Source organism: Acomys minous, assembly GCF_964271855.1.
Source record: "Acomys minous genome assembly, chromosome: 11".
In the NCBI taxonomy this organism is placed as follows: Eukaryota; Metazoa; Chordata; class Mammalia; order Rodentia; family Muridae; genus Acomys; species Acomys minous.
Window position 1 is genome coordinate 69827755 of NC_140492.1, and position 14898 is coordinate 69842652.

Here is a 14898-nt window from a genome sequence, read left to right on the forward strand (position 1 = left end):
GGGTGGAAGTGTGGTGGAGCTGAGGGTGGAGGTGAGGGTGGGGGTGAGGGTGGAGGTGAGGATGGAGGTGAGGGTGGAGCTGAGGGTGGAGGTAGGGTGGAGGTGAGGGTGGAGGTGAGGGTGGAGGTGAGGGTGGAGGAGGTGAGGGTGGAGCTGAGGGTGGAGGTGAGGGTGGAGGTGAGGGTGGAAGTGAGGGTGGAGCTGAGGGTGGAGGTGAGGGTGGAGGTGGAGGTGAGGGTGGAGGTGAGGGTGGGGTGAGGGTGGAGCTGAGGGTGGAGGTGAGGGTGGAGGTGGAGGTGAGGGTGGAGGTGAGGGTGGAGGTGAGGGTGGAGGTGAGGGTGGAGGTGAGGGTGGGGGTGAGGGTGGGGGTGAGGGTGGAGGTGAGGGTGGAGGTGAGGGTGGAGGTGAGGGTGGGGGTGAGGGTGGAGGTGGAGGTGAGGGTGGAGGTGAGGGTGGAGGTGGAGCTGAGGGTGGAGCTGAGGGTGGAGGGGAGGGTGGAGGTGAGGGTGGGGGTGAGGGTGGGGGTGAGGGTGGAGGTGAGGGTGGGGGTGAGGGTGGGGGTGAGGGTGGAGGTGAGGGTGGAGGTGAGGGTGGAGGTGAGGGTGGAGGTGAGGGTGGAGGTGAGGGTGGAGGTGAGGGTGGAGGTGAGGTGGAGGTGGAGGTGAGGGTGGAGGTGAGGATGGAGGTGGAGCTGAGGGTGGAGGTGAGGGTGGAGGTGGAGGTGAGGGTGGAGGTGAGGGTGGAGGTGAGGGTGGAGGTGAGGGTGGAGGTGGAGGTGAGGGTGGAGGTGAGGGTGGAGGTGAGGGTGGAGGTGGAGGTGAGGGTGGAGGTGAGGGTGGAGGTGAGGGTGGAGGTGAGGATGGAGGTGGAGGTGAGGGTGGAGGTGAGGGTGGAGGTGGAGGTGAGGGTGGAGGTGAGGGTGGAGGTGAGGGTGGAGGTGAGGATGGAGGTGGAGGTGAGGGTGGAGGTGAGGGTGGAGGTGGAGGTGAGGGTGGAGGTGAGGGGGAGGTGGAGGTGAGGGTGGAGGTGAGGGTGGGGGTGATGGTGGGGGTGAGGGTGGAGGTGAGGGTGGGGGTGAGGGTGGGGTGAGGGTGGAGGTGAGGGTGGAGGTGAGGGTGGAGGTGGAGGTGAGGGTGGAGGTGAGGGTGGGGGTGATGGTGGGGGTGAGGGTGGAGGTGAGGGTGGGGGTGAGGGTGGGGGTGGAGGTGAGGGTGGAGGTGGAGGTGAGGGTGGAGGTGAGGATGGAGGTGGAGCTGAGGGTGGAGGTGAGGGTGGAGGTGAGGGTGGAGGTGAGGGTGGAGGTGAGGGTGGAGGTGAGGGTGGAGGTGAGGGTGGAGGTGAGGGTGGAGGTGGAGGTGAGGGTGGAGGTGAGGATGGAGGTGGAGCTGAGGGTGGAGGTGAGGGTGGAGGTGGAGGTGAGGGTGGAGGTGAGGGTGGAGGTGAGGGTGGAGGTGAGGGTGGAGGTGGAGGTGAGGGTGGAGGTGAGGGTGGAGGTGAGGGTGGAGGTGGAGGTGAGGGTGGAGGTGAGGGTGGAGGTGAGGGTGGAGGTGAGGATGGAGGTGGAGGTGAGGGTGGAGGTGAGGGTGGAGGTGGAGGTGAGGGTGGAGGTGAGGGTGGAGGTGAGGGTGGAGGTGAGGATGGAGGTGGAGGTGAGGGTGGAGGTGAGGGTGGAGGTGGAGGTGAGGGTGGAGGTGAGGGTGGAGGTGGAGGTGAGGGTGGAGGTGAGGGTGGGGGTGATGGTGGGGGTGAGGGTGGAGGTGAGGGTGGGGGTGAGGGTGGGGGTGAGGGTGGAGGTGAGGGTGGAGGTGAGGGTGGAGGTGGAGGTGAGGGTGGAGGTGAGGGTGGGGGTGATGGTGGGGGTGAGGGTGGAGGTGAGGGTGGGGTGAGGGTGGGGGTGAGGGTGGAGGTGAGGTGGAGGTGAGGGTGGAGGTGAGCGTGGAGGTGAGGGTGGAGGTGAGGGGTGGAGGTGAGGGTGGAGGTGGAGGTGAGGGTGGAGGTGAGGGTGGAGGTGGAGGTGAGGGTGGAGGTGAGGGTGGAGGTGGAGGTGAGGGTGGAGGTGAGGGTGGGGGTGATGGTGGGGGTGAGGGTGGAGGTGAGGGTGGGGGTGAGGGTGGGGGTGAGGGTGGAGGTGAGGGTGGAGGTGAGGGTGGAGGTGGAGGTGAGGGTGAGGTGAGGGTGGGGGTGATGGTGGGGGTGAGGGTGGAGGTGAGGGTGGGGGTGAGGGTGGGGGTGAGGGTGGAGGTGAGGGTGGAGGTGAGGGTGGAGGTGAGCGTGGAGGTGAGGGTGGAGGTGAGGGTGGAGGTGAGGGTGGGGGTGAGGGTGGGGGTGAGGGTGGAGGTGAGGGTGGAGGTGAGGGTGGAGGTGGAGCTGAGGGTGGAGGTGAGGGTGGGGGTGAGGGTGGAGGTGAGGGTGGAGGTGAGGGTGGGGGTGAGGGTGGGGGTGAGGGTGGGGGTGAGGGTGGAGGTGAGGGTGGAGCTGAGGGTGGAGGTGAGGGTGGAGGTGAGGGTGGAGGTGAGGGTGGAGCTGAGGGTGGAGGTGAGGGTGGAGGTGAGGGTGGAAGTGAGGGTGGAGCTGAGGGTGGAGGTGAGGGTGGAGGTGGAGGTGAGGGTGGAGGTGAGGGTGGAGGTGAGGGTGGAGGTGAGGGTGGAGCTGAGGGTGGAGGTGAGGGTGGAAGTGAGGGTGGAGCTGAGGGTGGAGGTGAGGGTGGGGTGAGGGTGGAGGTGAGGATGGAGGTGAGGGTGGAGCTGAGGGTGGAGGTGAGGGTGGAGGTGGAGGTGAGGGTGGAGGTGAGGGTGGAAGTGAGGGTGGAGCTGAGGGTGGAGGTGAGGGTGGAGGTGAGGGTGGAGGTGAGGGTGGAGGTGAGGGTGGAGGTGAGGGTGGAGGTGGAGGTGAGGGTGGAGGTGAGGGTGGGGGTGAGGGTGGAGGTGAGGGTGGAGGTGAGGGTGGGGGTGAGGGTGGGGGTGAGGGTGGAGGTGAGGGTGGAGGTGAGGGTGGGGGTGAGGGTGGAGGTGAGGGTGGAGGTGAGGGTGGAGGTGAGGGTGGAGGTGAGGGTGGAGCTGAGGGTGGAGCTGAGGGTGGAGGTGAGGGTGGAGGTGAGGGTGGAAGTGAGGGTGGAGCTGAGGGTGGAGGTGAGGGTGGGGGTGAGGGTGGAGGTGAGGGTGGAGCTGAGGGTGGAGCTGAGGGTGGAGCTGAGGGTGGAGGTGAGGGTGGAGGTGAGGGTGGAGGTGAGGGTGGAGCTGAGGGTGGAGCTGAGGGTGGAGGTGAGGGTGGGGGTGAGGGTGGAGGTGAGGGTGGAGGTGAGGGTGGAAGTGAGGGTGGAGCTGAGGGTGGAGGTGAGGGTGGGGGTGAGGGTGGAGGTGAGGGTGGAGGTGAGGGTGGAGGTGAGGGTGGAGGTGAGGGTGGAGGTGAGGGTGGAGCTGAGGGTGGAGGTGAGGGTGGGAAGTGAGGGTGGAGCTGAGGGTGGAGGTGAGGGTGGGGGTGAGGGTGGAGGTGAGGGTGGAGGTGAGGGTGGAGGTGAGGGTGGAAGTGAGGGTGGAGCTGAGGGTGGAGGTGAGGGTGGGGGTGAGGGTGGAGGTGAGGGTGGAGGTGAGGGTGGAGGTGAGGGTGGAGGTGAGGGTGGAGGTGAGGGTGGAGCTGAGGGTGGAGGTGAGGGTGGGGGTGAGGGTGGAGGTGAGGGTGGAGGTGAGGGTGGGGGTGAGGGTGGAGGTGAGGGTGGGGGTGAGGGTGGAGGTGAGGGTGGAGGTGAGGGTGGAGGTGAGGGTGGGGGTGAGGGTGGGGGTGAGGGTGGAGGTGAGGGTGGAGGTGAGGGTGGAGCTGAGGGTGGAGGTGAGGGTGGGGGTGGGGTGGAGGTGAGGGTGGAGGTGAGGGTGGGGGTGAGGGTGGAGGTGAGGGTGGAGGTGAGGGTGGAAGTGAGGGTGGAGCTGAGGGTGGAGGTGAGGGTGGGGGTGAGGGTGGAGGTGAGGATGGAGCTGAGGGTGGAGGTGAGGGTGGGGGTGAGGGTGGAGGTGAGGGTGGAGGTGAGGGTGGAGGTGAGGGTGGAGCTGAGGGTGGAGGTGAGGGTGGGGGTGAGGGTGGAGGGTGAGGGTGGAGCTGAGGGTGGAGGTGAGGGTGGAGGTGAGGGTGGAGGTGAGGGTGGAGGTGAGGGTGGAGCTGAGGGTGGAGCTGAGGGTGGAGGTGAGGGTGGGGGTGAGGGTGGAGGTGAGGGTGGAGGTGAGGGTGGAAGTGAGGGTGGAGCTGAGGGTGGAGGTGAGGGTGGGGTGAGGGTGGAGGTGAGGGTGGAGCTGAGGGTGGAGGTGAGGGTGGAGGTGGAGGTGAGGGTGGAGGTGAGGGTGGAGGTGAGGGTGGGGGTGAGGGTGGAGGTGAGGGTGGAGCAGAGGGTGGAGGTGAGGGTGGAGGTGAGGGTGGAAGTGAGGGTGGAGGTGGAGGTGAGGGTGGAGGTGAGGGTGGGGGTGAGGGTGGAGGTGGAGGTGAGGGTGGAGGTGAGGGTGGGGGTGAGGGTGGAGCTGAGGGTGGAGGTGAGGGTGGGGGTGAGGGTGGGGGTGAGGGTGGAGGTGAGGGTGGAGGTGAGGGTGGAGGTGAGGGTGGGGGTGAGGGTGGAGGTGAGGGTGGAGGTGAGGGTGGGGTGAGGGTGGGGGTGAGGGTGGAGGTGAGGGTGGAGGTGGGAGGTGGAGGTGAGGGTGGAGGTGAGGGTGGAGGTGGAGCTGAGGGTGGAGGTGAGGGTGGAGGTGGAGGTGAGGGTGGAGGTGAGGGTGGGGGTGAGGGTTGGAGGTGCGGGTGGAGGTGAGGGTGGGGGTGAGGGTGGGGGTGAGGGTGGAGGTGAGGGTGGAGGTGAGGGTGGGAGGTGGAGCTGAGGGTGGAGGTGAGGGTGGAGGTGGAGGTGAGGGTGGAGGTGAGGGTGGGGGTGAGGGTGGAGGTGAGGGTGGGAGGTGAGGGTGGGGGTGAGGGTGGAGGTGAGGGTGGAGGTGAGGGTGGAGGTGGAGGTGAGGGTGGAGGTGAGGGTGGAGGTGAGGGTGGAGCTGAGGATGGAGGTGAGGGTGGGGGTGAGGGTGGAGGGGAGGGTGGAGGTGAGGGTGAGGTGAGGGTGGAGGTGAGGGTGGGGGTGAGGGTGGGGGTGAGGGTGGAGGTGAGGGTGGAGCTGAGGGTGGAGGTGAGGGGTGGAGGTGAGGGTGGAGGTGAGGGTGGAGGTGAGGGTGGAGGTGAGGGTGGAGGTGAGGGTGGAGGTGAGGATGGAGGTGAGGGTGGAGGTGAGGGTGGAGGTGAGGGTAGAGGTGAGGGTGGGGGTGAGGGTGGAGGTGAGGGTGGGGGTGAGGGTGGAGGTGAGGGTGGGGGTGAGGGTGGAGGTGAGGGTGGAGGTGAGGGTGGAGGTGAGGGTGGAGGTGAGGGTGGAGGTGAGGGTGGGGGTGAGGGTGGGGGTGAGGGTGGAGGTGAGGGTGGAGGTGAGGGTGGAGGTGAGGGTGGGGGTGAGGGTGGAGGTGAGGGTGGAGGTGAGGTTGAGGTGATGGTGCAGTTTTGTCAGTGTTAATCTTGTATTTTTAAAGACAATCCTTGAGCACTAGGACAAGCAAAATTCAGCAGAAGGCTTTTTAAAGAGGAGAGAAGCTGTGAGCTGAATGGTGTGAGCAGGAGCACCTTCGCCACCTCATAGCCATGTGTCCCCCCTTGCGCCCCAGCATCATTCTAGCCAAGTTATTCTGCAAATGCTGTTTGCTTGGTGTGTCGCCTTGTCTTTGTGAGCAGAAAGCACATGTAAGTCCTCTTCTTTCCATTTGTTTTTGTGTGTTATCCTCCACTCGACTTTCTGGTCCCACAGCATAAGTGCTGATTGTCACGGATGGCCATTACTAATTCTCTGTGCTAGCTAGCAGACCTAATACGGGATAACTTAGGAGCCATTTAAAAATGTCCCAGCATCCTGGGCTACTTTCTAAGTGCACATTCATTTGGAACCCATCTCCTCCACTGCCACCATGGTTGCCACCATTTTTGCCTTTGGGGGTTATGGCTCCATGTGTGCTCTTTGCCAGAGTTAATTGTCTATAAAGTAGATCTAATTATGCCATGTTTTGCTTACAACACTGGTAAAGAAATATAAATCTCAACAATACAATCAGCTCTATCTTCCTAACTTACCCCTCCTCAAACACTGATTCTTTCTGCTTCCTCACCACACTACTACCTCGCGTTTCCTCAGACCTGCCATTCTCTGGCCTCCGGAACCCTCATGCCTTTCAACTGGAGCCTTTCTATCAGGAAAGCCTTTCCCAGCTCTGTTGCACACCTGATACTGCCCTAGTTCTGGCAGCTGTGGAGCTGTTTTCTCACCCCACCATCCGTCACTGTTCTGTTGCTCCCACAGTCCCTTTTACCTATCTGTAGCACAGCTGGGCAGCACTGTACCACGTTCTGTGAGTGGCTCTGTGCTCCTAGGAGCCTCACACTAAGTGTCCTGTGGTACAGGCTGGGCCGCAGCGCTGAACTGAATGGACTCCACCTTCGTCTCACGTCGCTCCCGACTTACTTCTCAGTTCACCGTCCCGCAGTCCTTCCCCTGCACTGCTGCTGTGTGTGAGGGCTGTGGGCTGTGCTTCATGCCCCTCAGGCTGTCCTATAGCCTAGCACTCCCTTTGGGCCATCATGGAATTAAGTTACCACAGCAGTGGTAACAATGAGGGACTGCAGGCCCCGCACACAGCACTCTCACAGAGCACTCACCACACACGCAGCCACCTCTAAAGAAGCCATGACAGAGTTCTGGATAAGTAAGATGAACCATCAGCAGAATAGGATTGTGGGTCTTAACGCCAAAAACAGGAAACAAAAACAAAAAACAACAAAAACCTAGGGAGACTCTTTTATGGGTTGTGCTTTCTAGAGCAGTGTAGCTTAGAGCTTCAGAGATGTTTCTTTACTGCCAGTATTTAAAATCCAAAAATGAGCCCCTTCATTTCAATACTCAGATACACAGCTGCTCCCATCTGTACACCCCACAACACATATACAGGACACATACAACATACATACACCACACACATAATATATACACCACACATAAACCACATCTAAGACACACACACACACACACACACACACACACACACACACACACCACATCTAACACACACAGGCGCACACGCATGCACGCATGCACACACGCACCCACCCATGCATGCACAGCCCCATAAATCTACTACTAAGCGGCACCTGTGAACCCGGGAGCTAGCTGCAATCCCAGCCCTCAGGTATTGGTGCCTTTCCCATGCCAGGCTCACAGCCCTCACCTGAAGCTGTCCAATGACTACTTCAATCTGTCCCGAAAAGTGAGTCGCGACCAGCTCCGCAGCTTTACAGGGCTTCAGGGACACCAGTTCCTGTAGTCAGCGGAAAAGACAAGGCCGTTGTCAATGTACACTTAGCAGGCTACTCACAGATATGAGGCTGGATACCGTCGTTGGGCCTTAACTATTCTTTATTAATTTGTTCATATTACATCTCGATTGTTAGCCCTTCCCCTGTTTCTTCCCATTCTTCCCTCCCTCCCACTTCCCCCTTCTCCCCTCCCCTATGTCTGTGATTGAGGGAGACCTCCTCCCCCTATATATGCTCTTAGAATATCAAGTCTCTTCTTGGTACTTGCTATCCTTCCTCTGAGTGCCGCCAGGCCTCCCCATCCAGGGGACGTGGTCAGAAAAGGGGCACCAGATTTCCTGTGAGAGTCAGATCTCACTCTCCACTCAATGGTGAAGAATACCCTGTTCGTTGGCTAGGTCTTGGTAGGGGTTCGAAGTTTACTGCCTATATTCTCCTTGGCTGGTGCCTTAGTTTGAGGAGGACCCTAGGACCCAGATCCGCCTGTCATGAAGTTCTTCTTGTAGGTTTCCAGGACCCTGTGGATCCTACTATTTCCCCATTCTTCCATGCTACTCTCGTGTTGGGCCTTAACTTAAGGGTCACATTAGCAATCAGCACGGTTGGAACAGCCCCTACTGTCAATCAGGAGTGGGCTTTTGAATTGCCCTAGACTGTCTAGACAGCGAAAGCTTTACAGAAGTCTGGCTCCTGGCTGTGGGAGCTATGGGTGAAGAGAGAGGTAAACACTCCCTAAATTCCTGTCAGGGAGCTTCATGCGTGAGCTTCAAATGAGAGTGGTCCAGCTGTGAGGTCCTTAGCTAAGACCCTAGGTTCACCTCTGCTGCAGGACAGATTGGCAAACCAGAACTGTTTGTGGAAAGCAACTTTTAAGTCTTGAAGAGACTAAAGTCTTAGGCACTGTTAGCTGCCCATTTTTAACAGGCTCCAAGTCTACCATATCTAAGGTTTGCGCCTGAGTCTCCCTGACCTCCCTTAGCACTTCTGATTGAAGCTCTCCTTTCTGCGATTCTCTCACTTGCCCGCACTGGGTACTTGCTGTTTTTGTTTTGGCTTGGTTTGTCAATTTGACACGAGCTGGAGTCCTCTGAAAAGAGGGAATCTCAACTGCAGAACTGGCTAGATGACACTAATCCGTGGGTCTGATGACTAACGTGGAAGAACCCAGTCCATCGGGGGTGGCACGGTGCCCAGACAGGTGAGCTAGCCGAGAGGCTGAAGAGATGGCTCAGCAATTAAGAGCACAGGCTGCTCTTCTAGAGGACCTGGTTTTAATTCCAAGCACCTACATGACAGCTCAGAGCCATGTGTAAGTCCAGGCCCAAAGAATCTGATGCCATCTTCTGGCCTCCTCAGGTACTGCATGTACATAGAAAAGTATAAATAAAATTGCCAAAAAAAAAAAAGAAGTGAAGGCCTCTCTGGGACAAGCTGGAGACCTAAGTCAGGGCAGGCCTCTGGGAGGATATGAAGGGAACTCTAGCTGAGACTCCTAGTAGCAGGGGCCATGGAGCCTGAACAGGACACCCTGTAACTAGACAAGACTTCTAGTGGAGGGAGGGGAAGAACAATCCACCCACAAAAAAACCTTAAACTTCAACCTTAAAGTTACCATGCCTACAAGATGTGCAGGGATAAAGAAAGAACAGATTGAGCAGAGACTGAGGGAATGTCCAACCAATGCCTGGCCCAACCTGAGACCCACCCGATGGAAGAGAGCCAAGCCCTGGCACTATTAATGGTACTCTGCTAGGCTTACAGACAGGAGTCAAGCAGAGTTGTCCTCTGAGAGGCTCCACCCAGCAGTGGCTCAAAATAGACACTGAGACTCACAGCCAAACATTGGGCGATGCGTAGGGAGTCTTGTGGGAAAGGGAGGAAGGAGAAAAGGACCTGGGGGTGCCAGGAGCTCCACAAGGAGACCAACAGAGCCAACTAACCAGGGCCAGAGGGGCCTGTGGAGTCTGAAGCACCAACCAAGGGCCATGCATGGACGGGACCTAGGATCTCTATATAGATGGGCAGCTCAGGCTTCATGTCAGTCCCCTAGTGAGGGGAGAGGGGGATGTCTCTGACATGGACTCTGTTGTCAGCTTGTCTTCCCTCAATGATCAACTATGGCCAGGACGTGAGATTAAATAAGCCCAAGGTGCTTTCGTTGTGGCGTTTATCACTGAGTGGAAAGCTGCTAGAACACTGCCTTTCGATTTGTCCCTCTCTCTGTGGGAACGCTTTGTCCAAACATAGCAGTCAACCACAGATGCATGCAAAGATGTGTTCTGTGTTGCCAATCAATAACTGCCAACCTATAGTACTATTTCCAGAAGAGCCTTTCTTCATAACTGAAGACTAATCTTGTCAACTTGACATGCCCGAGAAGAGGAAACCTCCATTAAAGAACTGTCTTCACAGCCTGTGCCATGGACATGTGTAAGGGGCCATTTTCTTGAGTGATTGATGTAGGAGGGACCAGCCCACCGTGGAAGGTGCCACCCTGGAGAGGTGGGCAGCTGAGCAAGCCAGGAGAAGCAAGCCGGTAAGCAGTGTGGTGTCTCGGGGTGAGTTCCTGCCTTATCCCCTTGCTGCTCAACTGTGGCCTGGAAGCCAGCTAAGTCTTCCCCTCCCTGAGCTGGTTCTAGTCGGTGCTTCAGCACAGCGTCATAAATAACCCGAGCAGAGGCTGGTACTAGAGAGTGGGTTGTTGCTCTGATGAAACTGAGGCTCTGTGGGAAGATGGAGGAGTCTGGAACTCAGGGCTGGAGAAGGCACGGAGTGCTCAGCTTAGCGGGTTGCTCTGCGGGAGCTGAGAGATGAGAGGGCTGAAAGCAGCTGCAGGCGATGGCGGCCTAGCTTGTGACGCTCTAGACGGACTGGAGGCTTTCGGCAAGAATTGGGACTTCCACGCTGCTGGGATTGTGTCTTATATTGTGGCATTAATATTAACAGAAGATCTTGGGTCCAAACCAAAAAAGGGAAAGTTATCTATCTAAGCACGATGTGTTAGTGGGCCAGCCTGACAAGCAGTGAGCGGGCTCCTGACAGCTCGTCTTGGTTGTCAACTTGCGAGACTCGGAAGAGGGAACTCAGCAGAGAGCTGCCTGTCAGAGTGTTCCTTGGGCATGTCTGTGAGGCATTTTTCTTAATAGCTAATTAACGCAGGGGGGCCCAACACACCGTAGATGGAGCCATCCCTGGGGGCTGAGGGGTGGGCCTACACTGTTTGAAAAAGATGGCCGAGGAAGAAAGTCAGCAAGCAGTGTTTCTCCGTGGTCTTGGTTCCTGCTTCAAGCTCCTGACAGAGCTTCCTGCAATCTAATGAACCCTTCCCTTCCCCAAGTTGTCTTTGCTTAGTGTCCATCATGGCAACAGAGACCAGAACAAAGGACAAAGAAAAGACTTCCCGCGGTAGACAAACTGAATTGTGACCATCAAGGTCACACTACAGAACATACCTGAAGGAATACTTTATACTAAAGAGAAAAAGAAACCTATCAATGACGTCATTTAGAAGAATAAACTACACTAAAATAGTAGGCAAGCAAAAAGAGTGGGAAAGTCCCAAACATTATAACAACAACAACATGAAAAGAATTAATGCAAACCTTTCAATGATTACTAAATGTTAATGGCCTCAATTCTCCAATGAAAAGAACCACACTAGCATATGACATTAAAAACCAGGATCCATCAATTTGTAGTTCTTGTGTTCTGTCTGATCACAAGAAAAAGAACTCAGGAAAAACAAAAATGACAAAACCTCACAGAAACTGAACAGCACACCAAAGAATGGTGAATGGTCATTGAGGTGATCAGGAGGGAAATTTAAAAATTGCTAGAATTAGGTGGGGTCCATCTATCTGAATTCTTAAGCACTCCGAATACTGCTGAGGCATGATAACTGGCAATCTCTTCTGTAGGACAGACAGCTCTAGTTAACTGAGACCTACAGAGTCCCACTCTAAGAATAGCCTGGGGGGGGGGGGGTCTATGGATCTCTGAAAAATATAAGTAAATTCCTGTATGTACACATGTTACAGTATTAAGAGGCACGGGTTAATGGCATTGATTAATGACATCTGCATTAGATTGTAATAAGTAAATAAATGCCCAGATGGTTTCCCCAGATTCTAAGTTTACACTATGTATAACATCAATGTAATGTTTTCCTGTGTTCTTGTTCATTGTATATTACTGAAGACACAGGAGTCTTTCAATAAAAACTCCATATATTTTTTAAGATGTATTTTTCTTATGTCTACTGGCTCTTTGCCTGCATATGTATCTGTGTGAAGGGGTCAGAACTCCTGAAGCTGTTACAGGCAGATGTGAGCTGCCATGTGGGTGCTGGGAATTGAGCCCTGGACCTCTGAAGAGCAGCCATCTCTCCAGCCCCGTTAAGGTTTATTTTTACTTATGTGCCTGTGTGAGTGAATGCCACATGTGTGCATGTGTCCACAGAGGCCCAGTCACCTGGAGCTGGGATTACAGACAGTTGTGAGCGGCCCAACACAGTGCTGGGAACCAAACCTGAGTCCTCTCCAAGAGCGGCAAGTGCTCTCAGCCAACCAGCCGTCTCTCCAGCACTGAAAGACTCCGTAGTTTATATGCACAGCTTTAATGTCTAAGGTGAAAAAAGTGTTCAGTGTGAGGGAAAGATAGTCATCCAACAGGAAACACTTCCTGCTTCCCCGACAGGGTCCCCTTGTTCACTGATTGGCTCATCACGTTCCACGTGCAGTGGGTAGACATGGCTTCAGGCTGGGATTTCTAGTATCCATGTGCACAACAGACACTGCCTGATGCAGATGAGGGAAGGTGAAGGATAAGCCAAGATGTGCTATGGAGACTCAAGGGCAATGATGAAAAAGAAAATAAAATGAGCGAAGAGCTGAAGCCGTGCAGGAAGTTCTCACTGGGTTTTTTCACTGAGACACATTCGTACTGCTGGCAGAAAGCTGTTTTCACTAACAAACACACATAGCGTTCTCAGTCCTACACATGAGAGTCATCTCAGACCGAGTGCCAGCCCTCATAGCCGATGCCTCCCCTAAGGCAGGACCTATCTCCCGAGGGACCGAGTTGGAGGAGGGGCCACACAACAGCTCTCATTTTACTCTTGGTCTGTCTGTGCAGCTTGGTAAGAGGCTCTGGCCTTTACAGGACATCTTTACCTTGGGACAACAGGCTATGCTAACCAGCAGACAGTTACGAGATCATTAAGGCCTTGAACAAATTTCAAAAAGGAATAAACTAGTTGAACCAATTGTGAACAGCTCTAGAGATGGACATTGTAAGCCCATTAGTCAGAGAAAGAATGCTGTCAGCCAGAGCGAAAGCTGCAGGGAAATAGTGGACTCCAGACGCCAGGGGGTCCTCTTTCTCAGGAATAGAACACACTGGCCTTTGTGAGTGCATTTTTCCTAAAACATATGTATATATATGCATATATATGTGTGTCTGGTATGTGTATGTGTGTCTGTTAGTGTGTGTCAGTATAGGTATTCAGAGGACACACTAAATGACCAGACTTTTATCTCCTGAGCTACCTCCCCAGCCTATCATCTGTTTTTATCAGAGCTTACCGTTCTCTCTGTACCTTGCTTAATTCTCTCCAAGAAGAGTACAAGAACTGAGGCAAACTCCTGTGACCCCGGCCACTACCTACTTAGCAAACCTTAACATGGAAAGCGCCTGTTCAAATGGTCAAGTTTTAAAAGTCTGATGGGCCCCAGCTCAGGTCACAGTTTGAGGGAGGGAATGCTCCCACACTTCAGCCCCAGCTCTAGCTGGTCTCTGGAGATTAGTGTTGAGTCCAGCCCTCATTAGTAAATCTTCTTAGAGCAGCAGGTGGGGGTAATGCAGAAACCCAGGCCTAACTACAGCGCTGAGAAAAGTGGTGGAGGCTCAGGAACATCACAGAAGAAGGGTATGAGGAACTAAGAACCAGAGGAAGGGGAGACGGGCAGCAAAGACATCTTCTGAACATGGCATGGCCGACGTACTTGTGAACTCACTGCAGGTGCGCTTATCTGTACAACACTGAGCCATCCTGGGTGGAGGAGGGAGGGGCCCATGGGGCTCCGCCCACCCTTACAGACCACCAGCAGTAATGGTAGTTGGGGGGGGATGTTGTTTTCTTCAGTGGTGCAGTCATTGCTCCAGTGAATAACCTCTCACCATACCTGGGCACTCAGTGAATCACACACAAAAGGAAGACACGAGAGAAGGAGGAGGAGGAGGAGGAGGAACTTGAGGAGCAGGGCTCTAGTGAGAGAGGAAGGGCGATGAGAGGAGAAAGAGCCCCCAAAACGACTGAAATTCATTATGTCAACATGAAGCTGTCAAGAACACATTTTAAGGTTTTGCAGTCAGTACCTCCATGTGATCCATTGCTTTCTGCCACACAGACTGCTTGTCCTCGGCGCTGTGGCCCGGGATGGATAAGATGTTGTGGATGTAGTTGAAGACTTCTTCCTGTGGAGCACAAGACAACACACTCATCCCTTCACCACGCAGAGCCTGGCGACTGCTGCTGCTGGTACCAGTCTCCATAAACACGCATTGTTAGGAGAAGAAGAGCCATCTGGACCTGGAGACAGTTTGTAGCGTTGGAGGAAAAACTAGTGCTGAACACGGAGCGGACCCCTAAAACGCCGTAACCCTGTTGCGCTTACACCTGATCTGCTCCGCGCCCTAACCAAGCAGCACACTTTGGGTCTGGGAGACACCTGTCCGCACCCCCAATTTCACGCCAAACTTCTCTTGCCCTTGTCAGCGACACTCCATCTGAGCTGATTCTCGCTTCGTGCCTGTGAACTCCATCATCGGCTCCCTGGGGGGTCCACTCACCCCCACACGCCGCCTCGGAGTTCATTTCTGCCTGCTGTGTACACCCATCCCTCTTCCCTAGCACAGTCCCTAGTGTGCATTTGGTTCCTCCCAGGGTCTGTCTCTGGGTTATACACTCCGGGTTCAGGAACTTCCCGTGGTAAATTAGCAATATAGATTCTACTTACAGCAGGGACTCAACAGAACCCAGGTGCAGACAGCGGGGGAGAGGCTGTGGAGGGCAGACAAGGAGGTGAAGCAGCCTTGGAACTTACCTCTCGCAAAGGGTCATGCAGGTAGCAATCAATGATCTTGTCATACTGGTGTCCTCGCTCATACATAAACTCGCAGATTTGATAGCTAGAATGTGAGAACAACAGACCTCAGTTGCCGACAGGCAGGTGGTGATGTGCGTTTGACATTCAGAACCTTGGTCAAGCATGTGAAAGGCAGAGGTGTCATTTCTCGTGCTAGATACAGTCTGAGGGTTTGTGGGACAAGGGCGCCTCCGGCAGCAGGGACACAGCAAAGCACGTGCAGATATCTGACCTCTAGAATCTGACCCATGCATGTCAGATAAGGGCACTTGGCCTGTACTATGTGTCCAAGAGAGAGGAGAGCCCGCCTCTCTCCTACCTACTGCCTGAAGATGATGCTGAATGCTATTTTAACAAAAGCTTTAAAGAGACAACGTGTCAATTAAAT

At 55.7% G+C, this 14898-nt stretch overlaps 1 protein-coding gene and 1 long non-coding RNA gene across 3 annotated transcripts in view; one reads left to right on the forward strand and one right to left on the reverse strand.

The window, feature by feature from the left end:
* VPS8 (VPS8 subunit of CORVET complex) overlaps window positions 1-14898 on the reverse strand; it is a 215049-nt gene that overhangs the window by 88226 nt on the left and 111925 nt on the right. For both annotated transcript variants that reach the window (XM_084801736.1, XM_084801735.1), the window contains 3 exons: window positions 14469-14553; window positions 13741-13839; window positions 7278-7367 (listed from right to left, as the gene is read on the reverse strand). In XM_084801736.1, the coding sequence (XP_084657862.1) occupies window positions 7278-7367; window positions 13741-13839; window positions 14469-14553 (274 nt within the window). The remainder of the gene's footprint in view (window positions 1-7277; window positions 7368-13740; window positions 13840-14468; window positions 14554-14898) is intronic.
* LOC311609057 lies at window positions 4096-5505 on the forward strand. Its single transcript, XR_014783252.1, has 3 exons — window positions 4096-4137; window positions 5064-5086; window positions 5472-5505. It is a non-coding gene; the product is annotated as an uncharacterized lncRNA (long non-coding RNA).